The 25056-nt window shown below is 39.1% G+C and overlaps 2 protein-coding genes across 4 annotated transcripts; one reads left to right on the top strand and one right to left on the bottom strand.

Moving 5' to 3' along the window:
• Positions 1-2302: 2302 nt before the first annotated feature.
• Positions 2303-4157, top strand: LOC130738491 (putative clathrin assembly protein At1g33340). The gene has a single exon (XM_057590479.1). The coding sequence runs from the start codon at positions 2553-2555 to the stop codon at positions 3834-3836; it is 1284 nt and encodes a 427-aa protein (XP_057446462.1). The 5' UTR covers positions 2303-2552; the 3' UTR covers positions 3837-4157.
• On the bottom strand, positions 3233-13347 carry LOC130738490 (putative pentatricopeptide repeat-containing protein At1g12700, mitochondrial). 3 transcript variants are annotated; one of them, XM_057590478.1, is made up of 3 exons: positions 10833-13347; positions 9500-10382; positions 3233-3371 (listed from the first exon to the last, which is right to left on the bottom strand). In XM_057590478.1, the coding sequence occupies exon 1, from the start codon at positions 12962-12964 to the stop codon at positions 11219-11221; it is 1746 nt and encodes a 581-aa protein (XP_057446461.1). In that variant the 5' UTR covers positions 12965-13347; the 3' UTR covers positions 3233-3371; positions 9500-10382; positions 10833-11218. The 3 variants fall into 3 exon arrangements, with proteins under 3 accessions (XP_057446461.1, XP_057446460.1, XP_057446459.1); XM_057590477.1 differs by lacking the exon at positions 3233-3371 and adding an exon at positions 3386-3523; XM_057590476.1 differs by lacking the exon at positions 3233-3371 and adding an exon at positions 4302-7660.
• Positions 13348-25056: the final 11709 nt, after the last annotated feature.

The raw sequence follows: 25056 nt of genomic DNA, 5'->3' as shown, positions 1-25056 counted from the left end.
TGGTATGTACTGTACAACGGTCCTAATTGGTTGAAATTCTTTGTTATTTCTCTGTTGTGGAGATTCTGGCTTATCTTGGTGCTTCTTGACTTTCCTTTATCAAGGAGAATATATACCTAAACAGTGATGCAGTTTTGTATTTGGCACATTGAGCATTGTTTACCTGGGGATTAAGATCCGCTCATGTCGTAACTCTCATGTTCTATCATGTTAAAATTTTATGTCTATCTCTTTCTTCATATGCGAGAAATAGGTGGAATTGGGTGAGACCCTTTGAATATTCATAGGTAGAATGTTTCAGTTGATATTGTCATGTGATGTGACATGACAAGATCCTAATTGCAAGTATTGTTTGGTCCATCTAATTTGATTTATGTTGTAATTTATTTATATGTTAACTATTTTACTACCTTTCTTTTGGTCTCTCTATTCTACTACTAACCCCAAGGGATTGGTTGAGAAAGCATGACAAAGTCTCGTATTTGACAGATTGCAGGTTTGAACCCTCACTCATCTCTTTGGGCAGAGGTAAATATAAGTCTACCGGAAGTACTTTTTGAGCTGGGAAACTTTCCATGCCACCATCCTCTCACAGTCTCACCCTAATTTTTTTATAAAAAAAAAACTATTCTACTGTGGTAGTACTTCAGGTCCAGGAACCACTAGTCAGCTTCCCATATTGGCCTCAACAGGGAGAGCTCTAAAAGTCACTAATTTCTCTTTTGACTTGGATATTTTGTTTTGCATGCATATTGCATCTGTTCTTGCTTCAGTACCTGACCAAACTACAGTACCTTGAGGCAGAATTAACATACAGGACTATAATTGGTAGAATAGAACATTGCAACAACACTTTTCTACTTTGAATCTCTGTGCCAGTGGGTGGGGTTTCAACTCCCCTACCAAAAGCAAAATGAAAGTTGCATGATTGTTTGGGAAAACATGTGGATGAGAGGAAAGATTTCCCAAAGTCAAAATATTTTGTATGTTGCGAATGGCAAGGGAGTTAGATGCGGCAGAATCATATTCTTTGAGAATGAGGTTCTTTTCCACCTTCCACCATCCTTCACCTTTTTCCTCGTTGACTCTTCTAAAATGACATTAAAGTCTATATATTTATATACATGCACCCCCAAACAAATCCCCAAATTGAAAGCCTTCTAAGCTAAACTTCATTATTCCATGTTTGTTATGATATCGACAGCAATCAATTCGATCATTAGCTAATGGACACCTTGATAACAATCCTTTATTGGAAATAATTGATGTTCATACAAATTCGAGCGACATGCTTCTGATATACCACTTAGCGGAGATTTTTAAGCGACGCTTACGGCATTAAAACCCATGGGCTAAATAGTATGTTTAAAACATGCCGCCCGATTTTGTACATTGGCCTCTAAGAACTCTTTATTTAACTCTAGCTTTTTAGTATTGTGACAAGTTATTTACTTTGTGCTTATCTATAAAAAAATCAGTCCCAGTATATAAACACGGAAGTGCACAACACCAAATCAACCTAAGCAATTTCAAGGGTTTAAAGCTGCTTTATGCATTCTGGAAACTAATTCAAGAATGCAATGTTTAAAAGTACATTTCTGAAAACTATTTTGAGAATGCAATATTTAAAAGTACATTTCATCAATTAGTTTTTGGAACGAATTTGTGTAGCTTTGCACATTACTAAACGGTTTAATACCACTAAAAAATGTGTATGTCGATTGGATGTGTACTATGTGTATTCAAATATCATAAAAAATTGCTAAATGAATCTTTGAGAAAAAGACATTCGATTAGAGAGAAAAAGACATTAGGCTACACCTATATAGCTAGGGAAAGGTAAAATCTAGCTATAAGGAATATAGGGAAAACAAGCCAACAAATGCAACAAGTGTGCTCAATGTTTTTGCATGTACGACATAGCTAGTCCTTTGATGCAGTTGTGAGCATAACATTGAAAATAAATAATTAAATAAAACAAATTCCCATGCATTTCATAACAAATTGAATAGAAAGGATAAAGACTCTTAAAAATGCCACATCCCATTCCATCAAATGTTGCAAATAACTGCTACATGATTGTAACCAAGTTAATTACATCTATTTCTTCAATTCAGTATTCACCCCTGAAATATGATCATGTGGTTAGAGTAAAAAAAGGATTTGGAAATTGTCATTCATCTCGCATTTGTCACTTCAAAAAAAAGGAACTATAGCTAGGAAAAGGATGCTTTTTGATTATACCCGTTGACTTTGTACTTGGATATTTGCCTTTTACTGTATAGGATATTGTAGTGTTGTTGTTGGGTATATAGACTTCTAAGCAACCACATATAACAATCTTTATATGATGAATGTTCTTGTATGCATATTACAATTCTCTGTTTAAAATATGAAAGATTTGATGCTGCTAATTTTTTAAGGCCACTCTGTTTCTCCACTGACCTTTATATGTGTATACCCCTGCAGTACACAACAGCAATTTGTTTCATTAGTGTTCTAGCTAGCATCATATCGAAGTTCTTTTTTCTTTATCACCAAAAGAAGAATTAATGGGTGTGGATATACAAGGCAAGCTCCGTTTAGCACTTGGCTCAATGAAAGATCATGCTTCTATTGGCAAGGCCATGATCTACCATTACCAACATGATGGCTTTTCCGGCATAGAGATCGCGGTCCTGCGCGCCACCGGCCATGATAACAGCACCATAGATGACAAATACATGCATGAAATCCTCTTCCTGGTATCCAACTCTCCAGGGTCCATTCCTTTTCTCGCTGAGAGGCTTTCGCGCCGCCTCGGCAAAACCAAGGATCATCTTGTGGCCCTCAAGACCCTTGTCCTGATTCACCGCCTTCTTCGAGGAGGAAACAGGTCCTTTGAGCAAGAGCTATGCAGAGCACATGTCTCTGGCCATCTTCAAATCAGCATAAGGTGTGTCACAATCACAAAGAACAATTCAGAACCCTTTGGTAATTTCCTACAAAAATATGCAGCTTATCTTGAAGAGAGGATGAGTTGGCTAATCAATCAAGCTGGGAAACTTGAACCTCTCATGTCCAAAGGGTTAGAATTTAGGCGCTACGACGAGAAATCCTTCGACTTGGCATTTAGAACATTGCCAAAGTGCCAAGTTCTGATTGATAGGGTGTTGGAATGCTCCCCACATGATGTTTTGCACTCAGATTATCATGGCCTGGCTCAAGCTGCAATGAGAAACACCTTGAGGGAGAGCTTCCAAGTTTACATGACATTTTCTGAAGGCCTTGCAGCTCTTGTGAACATGTTCTTTGATCTTGCAGAATCAGCTAGAGGCCAAGGGTGTGAAATACTCAAGAAAGCTTCACTGCAGAGCCAGAAGCTTTATGATCTGTATGAAACTTGCAAAAAAGTGGTTGAAAACAGGAACTTGGAATACCCTTCTGTTCAGATTATCAGTATGAATCACATAGAGGCATTAAATCAAATAGGTTGTTCGCAAAATCATCTTACAGCTTCAAAGTCACCACCCATTTCAGGCCGCTTCAAAAAATCAGCAGAAATAGAATTGGCAGTGGAAGCAAAGGATAGCATAAAGAATGAAGAGAAAATTGAAATTAATTTGTCATCAACCCCAAGTTTTTTATCATGGACATTAGAGACTAAAATAAGCAAGGTATGGGTTGTATTTGAAGATGAAGTTGCAAATGAACCACATGTCCTTTCAGCAAAACAAAAGCTTGAGGTTGAAGGTGTTGATGCTGTTAGTGACTTAGAAAGTGAATATGGTAGGTCAAGTGTATTCCTGAATCCATTTTCATCTAGTATTCATACAAGCATGTCATCAAAGGTATGAGCCTGCTTAATCAACTAAGTTGGATGAGTTATTCAGTATGGTTTTGGTAAACTAAATAACACTATCAATCACACTTTAATTTTGCTGTTCTTAGCCATTTAAATGGAATGGAAGAGTACATGGTGGTACAACTTCTGCATACTTCAAAAAGAACTGTAATCTGTGACTAAATGCTATTATGAGAAACATAGGGAAAAGAATATGTAGAAGAGACACAAAAATAATAGGTTATATTCAGCTATGTATTATTTTTTTTTAATTTTAAGTATTTTCTGTAGGTAAATAAAGTTATAGAGAGAAAATTATAATCTAGTCTTCTCTTTTATAGGTCTTATTTTAGTTTAAGTGTTAATTTTATTTTTCAAGTTATGCTTCAATTAATTACCATGGATGGACAAATGGATCTGTCAAGCTTGCTAGTTGCGGATACCACTTATAAACGGCCGGCCTACTAACTCTCATATTATTATTTATTTTTATTCCATTTTAAATAAACATTTTTATCTAAAAAACTGAAAGATCATATGAATATTAAATAATAAAATCTCTATATAAAGAGTTTAAAGGAGGTACAACAGTGTAAACATGTTTATACAAAACAATACTCCAATAGCCTTAGTTCTTTTTAACCGGTCAGACAAGTTTTCTAAAATAGTTTGGTTTAATTAAATAGAGCATGTATCTCACCCAAAACCTACACTCTCCAACCCTTTCACATACGCTTGTGCTCCATCTGTGCATTTCATTGTCATCACTAACCTTGTGAAGAACAAAGGTTTTTAACTACATCTACATGGAGTTTGAGAGGGAGAACTAGGATTGATTTTTCTGTATTTTTTCATGAAGCCAACCAACAGTTATAAACAGCTAGAGATCTCCAAAACAAATGATTCTTTGAGAAAGGGTGACGATCAATGCCTCAATCTCATTGATATTTCTTTAGCAAATGATTCCTCATCTCTAATACAGGTGTTCATTGTAACCACTTAATTCCTTGTTTTTTTTTTGTCGCCCAAGCATTGGAACTTGCAATTTTGGTGGTTTTATCTAATCTTAGAGAATCTTTCTCAGAAAACAGGTTATTTTTCTTCGGCTTCCTTCAGTTGATGATTCTCTCATCATGAACCCATATGCTTAATTCGTTCACCATCAAAGTGTTATTTTTTGTTGGTTATTCACATAGTGATTGAGACCTATATCTAAATCATGTCATTCTCAACTAGATTCTTTGATAATTTCTATACGCGTGGTTGCTCATTATTTTTTTTTTATAGGAATCAAGATTACATATGATCAAGGATATTCCACTATGATTAACTGCGATAATAGGCTTGAAAGTGTTCCTAAAGTGAATCATTTCAATACTGAACTACCATTATAGCCCTATAAAGGAATGAAGTTTGAATCAATTGAAGATGCAAAGAGTCACTAAACAAAGGTATGCAAAGAACAAAGGTTTTAGTTTTCGTATGAGTCATGTTACTAAATCAAGAACAAATAGTATGATGATTGGTTAAGAGATCCTTTATTCAAAAGAATGCTTTAGCGCAAAAAATACTCGTAGAAAGGGAACATAAATGCATTGTAACACATGATGAAACAAGGTTAGGATGCAAGACAATGTTGTAAATGGACTTTTTTTTTGAAGAAAAATGGATTGCTTCTAGATTTGTAAGATCATAATCATGAACTTAATTCTCCAAGAAGTTCACAGTTTCACCGAGTGCATAGAAAGAAAACTAACATGCAAAGATAACTTATTGATTTGCTCGGTGATTCCAGTTCGTGTCCTAGCAAAATAACATGTCTTGTGTGTTGAAAGTGGAGATATTGATAATGTTGGATTTAGTCAACAAGATGTTATTGATTATTTAAGCCACAAGAGGGAAAAACAATTAGAAAAAGTAGATGCTCATATTATCATATTTTAATAAAAAAGAACGGTCAATTGAAGAATCCTGAGTTTTTTATGCATTTCAAGGGGATGTGGAAGGGAAATTGGCAAATTGTTTTTGGTTGATACAAGGTCTAGAATTGCTTACAAATATTTTGGTGATGCAGTGACTTTTGATCCAACATACTTGACCAATATGTACAAAATGTCTTTTGTTCCTTTCACAGGTGTTAATCATCATTAACAATCCTCTCTTTTTGGTTGTGCTCTATTATGGGATGTAATTGAAGAGAGTTTTGTTTGGTTGTTAAGTACTTGGTTAGAAGTGATGTTTGAAGTTTGTCCTAAAAACCAAGATGCTGCTATCACTGATGCAGTCGTAAGGGTGTTTCCAGAGGTTAATCATCATTATTGTATGTGGCACATTGAGAAGAAAGTTCCAATTTATTTGAGCTACATTGATCATGAGCATATTGAAGAGTTTGAATCTGATTTAATGATAGAAAAATATGGGTTGCAAGATAATAAGTGGCTGGAGAAGATATATTCCATTTGAGAAAAATGGATCCGTACGTCTGCCGCAATGTCCACCACTCAAAGAAGTGAAAATAAGAATTAGTTCTTCAAAGATTTTTTGAATTCGAGTATTCCGTCGAGCAAGTTTGTGACACAATGATAAGAGCCTTATCATATTGTGCATCAAGAGCCTTATCACATTGTGTCACAAACTTGTTCAATAGAGTACTCGAATTCAAAAAATCCTTAAAGAACTTATTTTTACTTTCACTTTTTTGAGTGATGTCATTTCAACACATTAATTGTCACGAACAAAAGCAGAAACCCATTTTGCTCGAATGAAATATATCTTCTCCAACCACTTATATCTTGCAACCCATATTTAAGTATTATTGCTTCCCAATCAGATTCAAACTCTTTAACAGTGATAAATTGATAAATGCACTTGTAAAATTGATTTTTAAAATCAATATGTTCATGATAAAAGTAGCTCAAGTACTTTGAAACTTTCTTCTCTATGTGCAACATAAAATAATGATTAACCTCTAGAAACACCAATGCAACTGCATTAGTGATAACAACATCCTTGTATGTGATAATAATTATAGGACAAACTCCAAATGTTGCTTCTAAACCAGTACTTAACAACCAAACAAAACTCTTTAATTTCATCCCATAATAGAGAGCACAACCAAAAAGAATGGATTGTTAATGATGATTAACTACTGTGAAAGGAACAAAAGGCATTTTGTGCCTATTGGCCAAGTATGCGGGATCAAAAGTCACCACATCACCAAAATATTTGTAAGTCATTCTAGACCTTGAATCAACACAAACAATTTGGCAATTTCCCTTATACATCCATTTGAAATGCATTAAAAATGCGGGATTCTTCTATTGTCCGTTCTTAAAATATGATAGCGTCAATCAATAACATCTTGTTGACTAAATCCAACATTATCGATACCACCATTTTCAGCAACGCAAACCAGAATCATCGAACATATCAATAAGTTGTCTTTGCATGTTAATTTTCTTTCTATGTACTCGATGAAATTGTGAACTTCTTGGAGAAGTCTTACAAATCTAGAAACAATCCACTTTTCTTCAAAAAAAAATTTATATACAACAATGCCTTGCATCCTACCCTTGTTTCATCATGTGCTACAAAGCTTTTATTTTCCCTTTCTGCATGTTTTTTTGCACGAAAAACATTCATTTGACCAAAGGATCTCTTGACCAATCACTAAACAATATGTTCTTGATTTAGTAACATGAACCATAAGAAAACTAAAACCTTTGTACTTCACATACCTTGTGTAGTGACTCTTTGCATCAACTTTAGGCACATTTTCAAGTCTATTATCACAGCTAATCATGGTGGAATCTCCTTGATCAGTTCTAATCTTGATTCCTATAAAACAATAAAACAAAATAATGAACAACCACATGTATAGAAATTATCAAAGAATCCAGTAGAGAATAACATGATTTAGACACAAGTTCCAATCACGGTGTGAATAACCAGCAACAATCACATTGATGGTGAAGGAATTAAGCATCTAGATTGGTTTTCCAGTAAAATTCTTATGGTTTTTAATTATATTATATTTTATAAATGATACCATTTTAGTCCTGATCATTAATCCTTTTTTTTTATCGAAAGCAAAAAATATATGATAAAAGAGAGGAAAACAAGAGAGCAGCCACCTCATGAAGAGGAGAAGGTACCCGCCATCTTCAAAAACAGCAGAGGGAGCAGAGTATCAGCTCTAACAAAAAATCACGAACGCCCTATACAACACCGACCAAAAGCATACCCTCCCCTATACAACAAAAAGCCCACTAGAACAAACAAACCTAAAAAGAAAACCCCCCACAAAACCCCAAGGACAAAACAACCAAACAGAGAGGTCGAGCAACAACCTCAACCAGAAAGTTCAACCCTACAAAGCTCAACGCGCTGAAATCTGGGCCGCAATCTGGTTCAAGGCAACGGTATCAGAACAAGAGTACTCTAATCCCAATCGTTTCCCCATCAGAAGAGCACTCCTTGCTCTAGTCAAAATGCCTCGTGGATCTGACAACTCCGGTGGCAAGAGCATCAACTGACGGCCTTTAGAAGGGTCCTCTGCTTGCGGGCTAGAGGAAGGTGAGCCCTTATGAATGCTCACCTCTTTGACTTTGCTGTCATTCTTCCTTGGCCGACCTCGACAGCGAACATCCTTCCCTTTGGTGTCTCTACCAACAATGCCAGCAGCTAACCGGGCTTTGCGACCCAGTTTCCTAGGGCGCCCGCGTCTCCTAGGCAAGAGCACCTCCTGCCCATGACTGGCCCCTACCTCCGCCTCCCCAAGATTAACTCCCTCTCCAAACTCTCCAACCTCGCTAACCCCTACAGATGAAAGAAGCTGCAGAGGAGAGGAAGGCAACACCTCATCCGAACCAAGAGACCCATAACCAATTTCAGGGAAAAGAAATTCAATAGGGATTCTTTCCCCCAAAAAGCAACCACGATCCAGCCCCCTCAGCTCTTCAATAGGAGAGGTAACAGACAAACAACACTTACCTACAAGAGCCTCCCTCCAAGATTTCTGCCCACGAACGCTAGCCTTGTAAGGGTCAGCCATCGACGCCGGTGAATCCTTGCCGCTACATCCCTAAGAAACAGAGCTTCTCGACTTGTCCCTTGGAAACTTCACCGGTGCCACCGAAAGCGCAGCACCACCCACCCTAAGGCCATCTAGAACGTTGACTGCAGAATAGGCTTGCTCCTCAAAGAAGAAGCGGACTAATCTGAAGCGGAATCGCCGCCCAAACTTGCGATTCCGATACCGGTAGATAACTAAAGTCCAACTCATCAATACCACGCGTATTTATTTTAATCTTGTATTTTATCAATGATCGTCCTCTCTTAAATCCATATATATATATATCTATATAGTTAGTAAACAATGGTACATATATTTAAAATCAATGCTTTCAGGACACTGTTAATGCTGATATATACTTTGTAGATATGGTTTGGAGCTGAATGCCTCTGAAGTCACCTCTTCATCTTTTTTATTTTTTCCTTTCTTTATGTATCATTCAGATTAAAGCGGAATCTTGAATTAGACGTATTTTTAGGAACATTTTAAACGTATTTTTAATGTTGCAGGTTTTAATGAGGGAAGTTTTCAGCAGATTAAACTACAAACATTTAAATATAATTATTTGCAAGAAGTGAGAATTATAGGTGATTTGAACATACCTTCATGTGCCCCATACACCGAACATACAATTATGTCTCAATCAGAACATTTCAATTGCAAGCTAGAAAAACACAGCCTCCATCTTCCTCCACCATCTTCCTCCATCTTGTTGGCATCGAAATGGGTTAAAGTCTGGTCAAAATATGCAGGCTGCTCAGAACTCTTGGAAGATCTACCACTAAGAAGACCATCAGTGTCGCAATCAGATTGTAATTCTGTAGCTTAATATCATTCTGAGTCTCCCTTGTACTTTCTACCATCCAGTTCTGTATGATTCTAGGTAGCTGAACCCACAATAGTCTTAAGGATGTGCTCTGACCAATAAGAGGCCTAATTGACATTCTGATCTCTTCAAACATGATATGAGTCCTCATCAAATAATGCATAGAGAGATTAAATACAAACAAATTTCAGTTCTGGAGCAACTCTTGAAATGCATTATCTCCTTTATTAGCAGATTATAATGCATATAAGCAACTCTGGTGTTAGCATCTACTGGAAAACCTTTACATTTCAATATTTGAAGCCTTGAAGGTACTTTTCTGACCTTGAAATATCATGTTCTCACAGAAATCCCTGAACAAAGACATCACAAGAACACCTCCAAATGGCCACATGTCATCCACAAAGTTCAAATCATAGAGACTTTCCCACATATCAGCAAGTGACAATGGGGCATCGTAAGGATTTCAAGTGACAATGATGTGAACTTCTGATACTATTATAGGTCATGCGATTACCATTAAGCAACAATTCCAAATCAATGTTCATAATCTGATCAAGGACAATCTTGCTTAGCAAATCCACATGACAGAGCTTAGGACACACTGGTTTAGCCCACTGCCAACCATCGAAAGGATATTCTAGCTCTACTGTGGCAACCTGAAAATAAAGAAGAATGTCATTGAAGTAGCAATTCCACAACATTGTTCTCAGTATTTTAACAATACCTTCCTCAGTTAAATCCATTTATATATGTGTGTGTGTGTGTGTGTTAGAAAACAATGGTAAACACACTGCCATATTTTTGAAATCAATGCTGAATTTCAGGATACTGTTAATGCTGATAAATACTTCATAGATATGGTTTGGAGCCGAATGTCTCCTGAAGTCCCCTCTTCAACTTCTTTTTTCTTTTTCTTTGTATGTATCATTCAGATTAAAGTAGAATCTTGAATTAGAAATTTTACAGATAAATATATACCATATGAACATTTTAAACGTATCATTCAATGTTGCAGGTTTAAATGAGGGAAGTTTTCAGCAGGTAAAACTAAAAACATTGAATATAATGTTTGCAAGGAATGAGAATTTTAGGTGATTTGGACATACCTCCATGTGACCCATACACCAAACGTACGATTATGTCTCAATCAAAACATTTCAATTGCAAGCTAGAAAAACACAGCTCCACCATCTCCCATCTTGTTGGCATCAAACAGGGTTAATGTCTGGTCAAAATATGCAGGCTTCTCAAGTCTCTTGGATGATCTAGCACTCAGAAGACCATCAGTGTCACAATCCGATCGGAATTTCATAGAGTGTCTCCGTTGTACTTTTTACCATCAAGTTCTGAATGATTTTGGGCAGTTGAACCCCCAATGGTCTTAAGGATGTGCTCTGACCATTAAGTGTGGCCTAGCTGACAGTCTGATATCTTAAAACATGACATAAATCCTCATCAAATAATGCATAAAGAGATTAAACACATACAAACTTCAGTTCTGCTGCAACTCTTGAAATGCATTATCTCCTTTATTAGCAGAGTAGATGCATATAAGCAACTCTGTGGTGTTAGCATCTACTGGAAAACCTTTACATTTCATTATTTGAAGGTACTTTTCTGACCTTGAAATATCAAGTTTTCGCAGCAATCCATGGACAAAGACATTATAAGAACACCTATTAGGTGGACATCCATTCTCTTCCATTCTCATAAGCAACTCTTCAGCCTCATCCAGTAGTCCTTCCCAACACAGACCTCTGATCATTATGTTAAAAGTATAGGTATCAAATTTCAACCCTTTAGCCAGCAGACGAGCAAGAAGTTTCTTCGCATCACGCAGTCTTCCAGCTTTGCACATTCCATCAAGCATAACATTGTAAACCACAATATCAAGATCGATATCACTTTTCTCCATTGCCCTAAACAACGACATCGCCTCAGAATGAAAACGACATTTGAACAGACCATCCAATATAACAGTACAAGTCTGAAGATTAGGAACCTGTCCATGTTCCTTCATTGTAAAGAACAATTCTTTAGCAGCCAGTGGCTTTCCCACTTGACAAAACCCACCTACAAGAGCAGTCCAAGTCACCACATCCGGTTTCAACCCTTCATTAACCATCTCACCCAACAGACATATAGCCCTATCAACATCCTTAACCTTACACCACCCATGAATCAACGAATTATAAGTCACAACACTCGGCAAACAGCCCCTCCTAACCATTAAATCAAACACCTTCATGGCCTCTTCCATTTGATGTCGCAAACAATACCCGCCAATCAACGAGTTATAAGTAACAACATTGGGCTCCACCCCCACATGAACCATGAAACCCATCACACACCTCGCCCCAGAAACCAACCCCTCCTTGCCAAACCCATCAACCAAAATAGAAAACGTTTGCACATCAGGCATCACACCCTTCTGCATCATCTCATATAACAAACCTGCACCCTCTTTCCATCTACCAAACTTAAAAAGCCCCTGAATCAAGCAATTGTAACTAACAATAGTAGGTTGAATACCTTTACTATTCTTCATCTCTGAGAACAATTTCAAAGCCTCATTCACCAACCCATCTTTGCAAAGACCATCCATGATTGCATTGTACACAACCGCATTCGGTTCGCAGTGTCTCTCAACCATGTTTCTCATACACAACACAGCAGATTCTGTGTCCCCAATTTTGCAAAAACCATTGATTATTGCCCCAAAAGTGTAACTGTTAGGTTGATACCCTGCATTTTCCATGTGGCGAGTGAATGTGACAGCTGAGGCTACATTGTTCTCGAGACAGAGCCCGTTAACAATGGTGTTGAGCGTCGCCGTGGTTGGCCGGAGCCCGGTCTTGAAGACGAGGCCGAGGACGGAGAGCCCGAAGGCGGTGCGGCGAAGGTGGCAGAGGCAGTTGATGACGATGTTGAGAGTGTAGATGTCTGGCGCGACGCCGGAGGAGTGCGCGCGCTTGATGAGGGAGATGGCGGCGGCATAGTGTTTGGTCCTGGCGACGAAGGTGAAGAGGGAGTTGAAGTCCTTGACGCAGGGGAAGGGGTTCGCGGCGAGCATTTGGTGGAAGAAAGCGACGGCGGCGTCGAGGGTTTTGAGGCTTCGGATGGAGTTAAGGAGGTGGGTTCTGGTGGTGGTTGTTGCGGTGGTGGCGGGGGAAGAAGTGGAAGTGACGGCGGCGGCGGTGGGTCGGAAAGAAGAGATGGAAGCCGCCCTTGTTCGCATTGTGAGGAGTGACTCGGTGTCTGTGACTCAGCACAGAGGAGGAGTGCTTCGAGTGAGTCTGAGAGCGAGTTGAGTTGGGTTCTCAAGTAGGCTTTGTTTTGAGAGGAATCGTCATGGTGCCATCCTGAATAATTGGAACAGAGACTATCCGTCACTACTTTGCCACGATGACTGTGCCTGTGAGAGGAGAGAAGGTGTTCAAAAAACTTGTAATTCCATGATATGTTGCCACCATATCAAACACACCTCCACACGAGTCACTAGGGTTTTTTATTTTTTTGAAGTTTAAGTACTGTCTTCATTCAACAACAGAAGCTGCTAAATTTACATCATTTGAGATCAACATGGAAGTTCCCTGAGGGTCTTCTTCCATCCAGCAATGTTCAGGGAAATTAAAAGCTAAATTGGATAAAAAGTTAGCAACTACATTGCATGCTCTTTTGACATAGTAGACATTACACATACTAAAAGTAGAGGATAAAAACTTGCATTCTCTAACTACATCAGCTAAGTAGGAAACACTTGGGATGTTGTTTTCCCATTGTTGCACAAAAAGAAGTGAATCGGTCTCTAGCAAGATGTTGTTGAAACCCAATTCTCTTGCCCATTGGAGGGCTCATCTTACTCCTGCAGCTTCAGCCAAACTTGAGTCTTCTATAACTACAATTTTCCAAATTGCAGCCGCCATTGTTTCACCCTTATCATTTCTGATTATGGCTCCCAGACCCGTACCAATATTGCTTCTAACTGCAACATCCACATTTAGCTTGTAGCAGTCAAGGGGTGGTGGTGTCCACTTACTTACTTTCGCCTTTGCCAGAGGTGGGGTTGAAGAGGGTAAGTGTCTCGCAGCTATGTTGTTTGCCTTCGCTAGGGTCCTTTCTGTATCCCATAATTGTCCTTCAAAAGTCCACGCATTCCTCCTGCACCAGACTTCCCAAACCAAGTTAAAAATGCCAGCCATTGTGTCCTCGTGGGGGTGCTCAAGAATTTGTTCAAGCCAGCCCAGAAAGTTGTTCGGTAAGTCAGCATGGATGTTGATATTTAAGTGTGATGCAAACCAGATGCGTCGAACGCTGCTGCACTTCAGGAGAGCATGAGTGGTGGTTTCTTCTTCTTCACCACAGCAGGGGCAGATAGGCTCAATATCTAAACCTCTTTTCCTCATGATCGTCTTCACTGGAAGTACCTCTTTGCAGGCTCTCCATATGAGCTCGTTGCATCTTGGTAGTGCTTTGATAGTCCAGATTTTCTGCCACATATTTGAGCCATTTGAGAGGGAAGGTCCTTGAGCTTGGTGAGTCGAGGCTTGCATCCTGATCAACTTATAGCCTGACCTCACACTATATTGTCCATTCCGGTTATCTTTCCACATAATTATGTCTTTACCCTGTGAAGAAGTGAGGGGGATTTGGATTACCTTCGCTGCATCATACCTTGAGAAGATTCTCCCAATTCTTCCAATGTTCCAAATTCGGGTTCCAGGCCAAATGAGGGTGCTGACCTTTTCTAGAGAGCAGTGGGTTGGTTTTACAGATGTGATTTTCCCACTATAGGAGGATGGGATCCATCGGTCTGTCCACATGTTTATTTCCTCTCCATCTCCAACTTTCCAAATGCTACCTTCCATAATAATCTCCCTTGAAGAGTGGATGCTCTTCCAAATGATACTGGGGTTTGTTCCTCTGTTAGCCGAAAGAGCAGCACATTTAGGGTAGTACCTAGCCTTTAAAATCTTTGCTACTAGGGACTGGTCTCTTTTCCGGAGGAGGAGCCACCATTGTTTTGCCAAAATAGCCTTGTTAAAACTATTGAAAGACCTGAACCCCAGCCCCCTAGCTTCTTTGGAGTTGCTAGCTTGTCCCAACTAATCCAGTTCATTCTGTTTGCATCTGCACTTCCTCCCCAGTAAAACTTATTGATCATCACCTCAAGCTGGTTGCAAAGAGTAGTAGGGAGGAGAAAAAGTCCCATCACATACGTAGGAATTGCTTGTGCTATGGACTTAATCAAAACCTCCCTTCCGGACCTTGAGAGTGCTTTCTCCTTCCAACCTTTTAGTTTCTTTCAGATTCTCTCCCGAACAAAGTTGAAGATTTGGATTTCTGATCTACCCACGATTGTGGGGAGCCCCAAATACTTCTCATGTTTTTCCACAGCCTTAACTCCAAGCAAGCTTTCCAGCTCAATTGCACGGGAACTAGGCACAATACAGCTTAGGGAAAATTCACACTTGTCTAGGTTGATCTTCTGACCAGAAAAGGTTTCATAATCTTGAAGGATTTCAAGAATAGTTGCAGCTTCCTCTACTGTTGCACGAGCCAAAAGGATGCTATCGTCTGCAAAGAAAATGTGTGACACACTTGGGGCCGATGGGGAAATCTTGATTCCATGGAGACAACCATCCGCAACCTTAGCCTTTATCATTGCTGAGAGGACTTCAGCACATAGAATAAATAAGTAAGGAGATAGGGGATCCCCTTGCCGGAGTCCTCTACCCGGTTTGAAGCTTCTACACGGCTGTCCATTGAGCAAAACCTGAAAAGAAATAGAGGTTACATAATTCATGATTAGAGAGTTCCATCTTTGAGAGAAACCCAAAGCTTCAAGGGTGCTTTGTAGGAATGGCCACTCCACTCTATCATAGGCTTTGGACATATCGGTCTTGAGAACCATAAAGCCTTTTACTCCTCTTGTTTTTCTTCTCATATAGTGGAAGCATTCGTGAGCAATGATTGCATTGTCCGTGATGAGTCTCCCCGGCATGAAAGGCACTTTGTGTTTCATCCACAATGTCATGCAAGAAGATCTTTAGCCTGTTAGCAATGGATTTGGTGACCAGCTTGAAGATTACATTGCAAAGACTTATTGGTCTGAAGTCTTTAGCATGTTCCGGTTTCTTGACCTTTGGAATAAGGGAAATCAAGGTCTTGTTAATCTCCTCTGGGCTCTTCCCTTCATTAAGGATTTGCAGGACATAGTTAGTTACATCTTGGCCAACAATCGCCCAAAATTTTTTGTAAAATAGTGCAGGGGTTCCATCCACACCGGGAGATTTGGTGGGATGCATTTGCTTCAGAGCATCTTGGACCTCTTCCTCAGTGAAAGGTTCCTCCATGATCATTTTATGCTTAACGATTATCTTGATAGGGTTTTCAATAGTATGGACTATGGAGGGAAATACAGACTTGGAGTTGATATAGTCCGCTAGAGGGAAAGCAACTGAATACATCTGCTATTTGGATTTTTTTTTGGACGAAAATGTATGAAATAAAACCCAAAAGGTTGCCAAACGACACTTACAACATGCGAGAACAGATCTCTAAGAGTGTCACAGCAATGCACAAAACATAAAACATGAGGAACAAGCATGCACACTCAGGTTGATAACCAACCATAAACATTATGTAAAACCCTAAAGGCCAATCAGAAACCCCCTAAAAAACCCCAAAAACCAAAGAAGCTAAAGACTTCTAAGCAAAAGAATACATCCTTTTGATCAGCGCTCCCAAACCAAACAACTCAAGGCGGCTCTGATACCAATGTTAGGTCAAGAAATGATGGAAAGAGGGAAAGATAGAAGAAGAACATAGAAAGAAGATAGAAACAGAGAAAGGAAAAGACTTTCATGTTAACAATCAACAACATATCAATAACAGAGTCTTGGGCTGTTTATATAGACGAACTAACGACCCTAACCGACTCTAATGGAAAGCATGTGCAATATATCCCTTCCCTCGAAACCTTCCTTGTCCTCAAGGAACTACAACGAATCAAATACATTTCATAAATTATTTCTATAATTCTAATCAAAATGAAACAAAATTGGGCTAATGTTGCCCTCCATGACCTAACCATTTTGATGATCAAGTTCACTTCCAGATCCATGCATTCTTGGGCTTTTTTTTCACATCCTACAAGGCCCATATCCTTTCTTGAACAGTTTAGGCTTGGCCCTTGAATATCTCTATCAAAGACCTCATATTAGGTCATTCCTTTGTAGGCAAGCATGCATCAAATAGAGTGATTGATCTTCGGACTCTGGAAGTAGAATAGGTTTCTAGGTACTGTGTGCGGGTTTATTTTTAATGGAGCTTTTTGTTAATAAACAACGACTCTTGATGCATGGTCAACAAAGTTTTTGACAATATGGCCGACCAAATTTCACAAGAAAGGGTGGTGCTTCGTAATCTTCAAAAGGAGCCACAAATTGATGAGACTCTTGCGTTAATTAAGCAACAAGAATTGTAGCTAGATGATCTTCTTGAGTAGGAAGAAATTTTGTGATTTTAGAGATCTCTTGTTAGTAGGCCTCAATATGGGTTGGAAATTTTCCAACGATTATTCTATCTGCCAAATCGGTCGGTCGAAAAATGCATTTATGGCACTACCAGTTTATCAACGGCCAAAACTTGTGGTCAGAACCTTGGGCAATTCTTACCGCGATTAACATGGCTGGGAGGAGAGGGTTTTTAAGGTTGTGGTAGAGAGTGGTTAAGGTTGTTGTTTCGTAGATTGTTGTGATAGCTTTTCACCCATATGCTTTCATTGTGAATCAAATTTGGAATGGGTGTGAAAGAATTGAGAAGCTTGTTGCGTTCACACTTGACGCGAGGCTAATTAGGTGGTCGATTGTTTGGCGAATCTAGCTCACGAGCTAGATCTAGGCATCCATATTTGGGAAGACCTTCCCTGTGTTTGAGTTGCTTGTTTTTGATTGTATGAGAGTGTCTTTCTCGTGTGCTACTCACTTATAACTTCTTTTTTTTTTTGGAGTTAGTCCCTCCAAAAAATAAAACTATCAGTAATCCAATCTTTGTATAAGTTACTTACGGTAATAAAACTGTATGTGAATGTGATAGATGGTTAAAAATATACAAAATATATGCTCAAAGTGCGAGCTAGCAATCATGAATAAGGGTCATATTAGATTTTGAATTTTGGCTTCTAGCATGGATGAGCATCATGGGTCATTCATGTATGTAGATGCACATGGGAGATATGGTCTAGGGTCCTTCTTTGGCTTGGTAAGTCTTTTGTTTTTCTTGCAAATCAAGAAGACTATTTCATGCAATTTGTCTGGGATGTTTCTCCAAAAATAAGAGCTGGGCTGTCCACAATTTGGTTATCTGTTATATGGGTAATTTGGAATGGTAGGAATGCAAAAATATTCAAGGAGAAGGAGTGTGTTCCTGCAGATTTGTTTGATCAAGCTAGGATGAAGGCTTGGCTGTGGTTAAAGGCTAAAAATAGGAACTTCCTCCATGTTGTTTCTGAATGGTTGAATGAGCCTATTCACTGCCTCTCTGGTTTGTAATGGTTGGTACCTATGACTTCTGTTTTATTCTTCACTGTAAGTTCTAGCTACTGAAGGTGGTATTGCAGATGGAAAACCGTGGGTGGTGGTGGTGAGCTCGTGAATCTTGTGTGTTATCATGAATTCTGGTTTTGACAATGGGAGGGTGGGAATTGGATATGGGTGGGCATGTGCTATGTTGAGCTGTTACTACATCATGGCATGTATGCTCAGTTCATGACATGTTTTCCTTGTTCTTGCTCCTAGTTTGAAATGTATCTGTTTTTTACTTTTCTATCTTTCATGTTCTTTATCTTGTATTAAGGGTTGGAGTACCCCTTATACTCCCTTTTAATACAATTGTTGGCTTATAAAAAAAGTGTGAAACAAAGTTTTGACCTATTACACAAGGGTAAGGTTACCTGCGGGATTAAAAAATAATGTAACTGAGAGATTCATGACCTGATATAAGAGGTGAGGTAACCGATAAATTTAAAATAATAATACAATTGTGAGAGGGTATGTATGTAATTTGCTAAACTGAAAACAAACCTGATATTACTTTTTAAAAGAAGGGGGAGCAAGAACAATTACCAGTTGTATACATAGAACAATCGATGGTAATCACAAAAAACATCAAATTATCAAAACATAATATATATATATATATATATATATATAAATAAAGGAGTATCTAGTGAGAGTGCCTATTTTTTTATTAAAGTGAAAGTGAGAAATTATAACCATTGGATCTAATTAAAGGGCTGAGATTAAAAGGTTCTTTAATCACCTCACGTGCCTTATACTTGGGTGAAACCTCTGTTTGTTTCATTCCCCTGTTAAGTGCAGTCGTCGTTCTGATTCCTAGTGTGCTTCCCTGTTACGTGCTGCTATACACGTCCATCTTTGAGTCTGGTACGTGGTGGCTCACGTCCATCTCTGTTTCTGGTTCGTCTTGTCTCTGTGCTACGTTTTTTAAGTGATGTCTTCCTCATCTTCTTCTCTCTATTTGATTTTCTTCCCTCAAAGAAGTCCATCACGTTCAAGTGTCAATGACTACAACCGCAATTACTACCATATCCCCGATTTGAGTCAATGGCCATGGATGGTTCTGAATCTGATTATCTATTTAGCAGCAACAACAAATTAGGGGATGGTTCTGAATCTCATTATCTATTTAGCAGCAACAACAAATTAGGGGAAATTAACCAGCCCCAGAATACTGCAAGTTTGCAAGCCAATTTCACATTCTAATCCTTGAGAAACATAAGCCATAGCTAGGAAATTCCTTTCCTTGTGCGAAGAACGAAGACGGAAGGAAGGCACGAGATGGTGGAAAAAGAAAAAAGGGAAAAACAGAACATGGGTATAAGTGTAACATCCCGATTTTCGGGTGTCACTTAGTAACTCAAAAATAAAATAAAACGGAAAATGCAGGTAATTTTTTTCGTTTTCTTTTAAAGTAAAAAACTTTTTCAACTAAAGACTCAACAACATAACTAATGTACAATATAGATATACAGCACCGCTGTAACCATAAGTGGCAGAAAGAGACATAAAGTGAGCCCGAAGGAAATACGTACAAATCCAGTATTTAGAGTGACAAAGTTATAAGTAAATGTCCTCAAAAGTGGGAGAGTCAGCCAAAAACGACCTCCTCCAGACTTCCTACGTCCGACTACTCCCTGTGATCCCCGTGACAGAGAACCACACAGAAGTAATGTGTCGAGAACCTACCCTGTCCCAAAATACAAATGACGAATCAGAGCTATGACAATAACACCCAACGTCACTAGACTCTAAAACACCCATGCCCTACACCACTATCATCGACCCTCATCTGACCAAGCATGAAGTCTGGGTCCTCGTTGAAAGGTTCAGTAGTAGTCATTACGCTCCGGATCCTCCCCGAGCGACGAATCATCTCGAACAGCTGTTGGATGTCTGGCAGCAGGTCGATCACCCAAACACAAACATACATACAAAGCCAAGGCGCGAGGGTCAACTCACAAAATATAATAGATATTACAAGCAACATGTGATGAATAGGGGGTATATACTTATATAGGTTCTCCATTGCCTACCCTAAGGTATATACATAGCATGTTATCGAATTTCTAATAACAAACCAATCATCAACATCTCAACATATGCAGTTAGGTGATAAGGTTAGTCAAATAATGTATCATCCTCCCAATACACAAGTGTCTAACTAATCATATTGTCCCTATCATTTGTGAAGGTATGAAAAGCGATAGAAAGGGGGGTTTGAATAGCGTTTTACAACTAAAAACTCAACCCACTTGAGATTTAAATAAATCTCTTCGAACACCAAAGATAAGAGTGCAGAGATAAGAGATAAGGAAAGCACACAAATGATTTTATCCTGGTTCACTTGATAAATCCCTCAAGCTAATCCAGTCCACCCGCTAAGGTGATTTCTTCCTTCTTAGAATGAAGGCAATCCACTAATCAGAGTTTTGTTACAACTGCACTTGCTACCTGCAAAGTGACTAACAATACACTGACTTAGCTAACACTAAGATTCACTCTCTTAGTCTTCTCTAGGATCCGATCAACCTTGATCTCCTAAAGGTAAAACAAACAACTGTTTGAAAGAATTGGGTTTACAAATAAGTGCTTCTACAAAAGCTGATAGTAAACACACTTAGTTTTTTTTTTGCAAACAAAAGAAGATATATTAATTGGATATCTTGCAACCTTGAGAACATCTCTCTCAAGTAAGAAGAGGAAACATTACAAACTGCCAAAACCATAGTTTAACCGAACAAAACACACCTAAGTTCAAGTTCTACACATGATCTCCAAACAACCAATATTGCACCAAAAACGGTACCAGGTAAAAATAACAGCAATTGGGAAAATAAAAAGGTTATGCAGCAGATTCATATTCCTACAGCACCTATAATGAGAGACCTCCTTTAATTTCTGGTTTTTGCTGGGAACATAGCTTCCAAATCATATGGACCCTTCTCCCCAATTGACTCATCATAACTGTACCAAATTGGGGAGACCCTATTGCACCCTTCTTTCGCTAAGAAATCAGCCATCTCATTGTTTTCCCGAAAGGTATGCCGAATTTCCACGCAGTTGACCTCTTGGATCAAAAAATCAATTTGATTTAGTTCATTCGTGAGTCTCCAAGGTCTGTTTACCTTTGAGTTAGCCCAGCCCACCGCCACAGTCGAGTCACTTTCAATTATTATATTCTTGAGAAGAAATTCTTGGCTGAAGACTAGAGCATTCAAAATAGCCCTCACCTCGGCTTCATAAGCCCATCCTTGTCCCACATTTAATGAGAAATAACCCCTGACTATACTGTTAACATCTCGAACTGCCCCTCCCACACCACTTGGCCTAGGGTTCCCACTTGATGCTCCATCCACATTCCATTTAACGAAACCAGTAGAAGGAGGGGACCAAGACCACACCCGAGGTTGTTTTAGCTTGGAACCAAGCTTGATGTCACTCAAATTCTGCATAATATGCTTCAGATCATAGGGACAACCTTCCCAAAGAGTTTTTGTCCACCAAGATACTTTTAACATATGGGACTCCCAAACCTCATTCATATCTATTGCCTTACCTCTGAATACGTGAGCATTTCTAGCCATCCATATTGCCCAAACCAAAGAAAGAGGTATTAACTCCCAAATTTTCAGATCAGTTTTTGCACTTAAAGAAGGCCATTCAAGTGATAAAGAAAGAAGAGAATTAGGCATGGCCCACATACAGCCCTCCTTTTCCATGATACTGTACCATAGAACTCTAATCTTTTCACACAAAAGAAAGAGATGATTAGTAGTTTCTTCCTGAATCCCACAGAAGGTGCATCCCACGTTTACGGACTCAATCACACCCCGCTTAATGAGATTGTGTTTAGACGCAATTTTATCATGGCATGCTTGCCAGTAGAATAGACTAACCTTAGGAGGGATCCCCTTCTTTGCTTGCGCAGATAAAATGAATTCGTTGTCATGGGTCAAGTGTTCTTCTGCCCAATAGCACAACAGTTTAACTGTATAATACCCATTCTGGTTCAACACCCAAATCAGCGAATCCTCTTCATTTTCTGCTGGATAAATCTCATTTATTTTTGCCTGAAAAGCATTGTATATTTCCAGCTCCCAATCGAAAAATTGTCTTCTAAAACTCAGGTCCCAAACCCACTTTCCCCTCACAAACAACCCCATATCAGGAATTCTTGCAGTCTTGTTGGTACTCATCGCATAGATTCTCGTATATTTCACACTAAGTGACATTGTGTCAACCCATGGATCTAGCCAAAATCTGATATTTCTGCCCTTCCCAACCTTGCAGCACACGTGATCTTTCCAACCCTTTGCTAATATCGAATCCTCTTTCAGAACCCCAATAATATCCCTCATGATCATAGACCATTTATCCCCATCCGCCATCGACACATGAAGCAATAAATCTGAGCTATTCAAATTGTATTTAGCTGATATAACTTTCCTCCATAAACTCTCTCTCTCCGCCCCAAACTTCCAAGCCCATTTGATCATAAGTGCTTTGTTCTTCCACAATCCCAAATCCAAACTGCCGAGATCCTTTGACTTGCAAATTAGTTCCCATGGGATCCAAGAAATTTTCCTCTCCCTACCTTCCCTCCCCCACAAGAAGGATCTGTAAATTTTCTCAACTTCTCCAATTATGCCCGCGGGTGCTTTAAAAAGTGTAAACCAGTAAATAGGGATAGAGTTCAAAGCAGCCTTCAAAAGAACCAATCTCCCACTTAATGATGTATACTTGGAGTTATAAGACCTTCCTTTATTCCTTAGTTTATCCAGCATAGGCGTCCAAAAAGAAAGTCTTCTTGGATTGCCCCCGAGGGGTGCCCCAAGGTATGTGATTGGTAAATTTCCCATCGACCAGCCATATTTTCTCGCTTCCTCCTCAACCTTATGAACCTCCATATTACACCCAATAAGCAGAGATTTTCCCAGATTTAGCTTTAGCCCCGAAGCAAACATAAAAGCAAATAATGAGTGACAAAGTAGCTCAAGTTGGCGTTCCTTATTCTCACAGAATAGCAGCGTATCATCCGCAAATTGTAAATGATTCAGTGTTACCCCCTCTCCAATTGTGACCCCACTGAAGAGATTATCACCCAGTAATTGATTTAACATACTTGAAAAACCGCTGACACAAATGTTAAACAAAAGTGGTGAAAGTGGGTCGCCTTGGCGAAGCCCTTTCTCAATTGCAAAAAAGTCAGACGGAGATCCATTGACTAGAACCGCCATTGAAGCTGTGGATATGCAACATTTGATCCAACTAATCCATCTCCCCCCAAAGTTCATTTCAGCGAGAACATCCAAGAGGAACTTCCACTCCACACTATCATAGGCCTTTGCGAAATCTAACTTTAGGAGGAAACCGCCTCCCTCCTTTTTCTGTAAAAAGTCCACCACCTCGGAGGCAAGGAATATGCAATCCGATATCTGACGACCGTGTGTGAAAGAAAATTGATTTGCCGTTATAAGCCTAGGCATGACCTTTTGTAATCTCGACGCCAGCACTTTGGCTATCAACTTGTAAACACTCTCGATCAAACTTATGGGTCGAAAGTCAGATATTTCCTTTGGGGTACTTATCTTTGGTATGAGGGTAATGAAAGCAGCGTTCAGACCTTTTGCAAGCTTCCCAGACTTATGAAAGTCAGAGAAAACACTGTGAATATCCTTTCTAATGAGCGACCAGAAGTGTTTGAAAAAGCCCATATTGTACCCATCCGGTCCCGGTGATTTGTTCCCATCACAAGACTTAACGACCTCCCAAATTTCCGCTTCAGAAAAATCAGCTTCCAAACCTACTTTTTCCGCCTCTGCCAACTTAATTAAGTTACTGCATTTCAGCCTTGGTCTCCTCATATCTTCCTGAGTAAACACACTTAGTTCCATTTGAAGAAAGATTGCTAAGAAGATTTTTGAAATATTTCTTGCGCGTGAGTAAGTTTCTTAGACCGCATCTTTCAATCTTCAGCCTCTTTATATACTCCAAGGATTAGGGTTTGAACGTTGCATGGAGATGCTACCGTTGGAGGGCAGATCTGGAATTTCCAAGTTCTGCTAAGGCTGAATCAATTAGGTAAGGTCGTCAGGAATGGTACAATTGTTTTTGTACTTTGGATAGCGACATGACCTTCAACCTTGTTGACTTCTGATCAGAGGATGCTTCATCTTGGAACTTGTGAAGCTTGATGATCAGAGTCAGAGGGAAGCTTGGATCCTCTGACCTTTGTACCTTCTGCTTCTGGACTCAGAGGAGAAGTACTTGGTCTTCAGAGCCAGCTTACTCTTGGACTTCAGAGTCTTCACTACTCAGCTTCTGATGCTTCAGAGCGTCTGATTCTTCAGAACGTCTGATCCTTCAGAGCTTCTAGTGAGCTGAATCCATATCAGAGCTTTGTAATCTTCAGATCTTCTGAAGCTTGATCTACTGTCCAGATTGGACATAGTACGTGCGAAAGCGTTGCAGAGGTTACTCTTTGAGCATTGTGCTTCTGATTTTTGTGAGATAGGTCCAGAGTCTTGGCCTGTCATTTGAACACTCAGAAAACAACGTTAGAGTACCATAATTGTTCATACTTAATAGTTAACTTGTAATCATCAAAACATAGAGTTGTACTACTAGATCAAAACTTGATCTTACAATCTCTCCATTTTTGATGATGACAAAACCAAGTATTTTGATGAACAATTCTTAAACAATAAACTGAATTCACTCAGAGTTTAGAGAATAGAGAAAAACT

Source organism: Lotus japonicus, chromosome 2 (genome assembly GCF_012489685.1).
Source record: "Lotus japonicus ecotype B-129 chromosome 2, LjGifu_v1.2".
In the NCBI taxonomy this organism is placed as follows: Eukaryota; Viridiplantae; Streptophyta; class Magnoliopsida; order Fabales; family Fabaceae; genus Lotus; species Lotus japonicus.
Note: the sequence above shows the minus strand (reverse complement) of the source record. Positions and strands in the feature narration are given on the sequence as shown.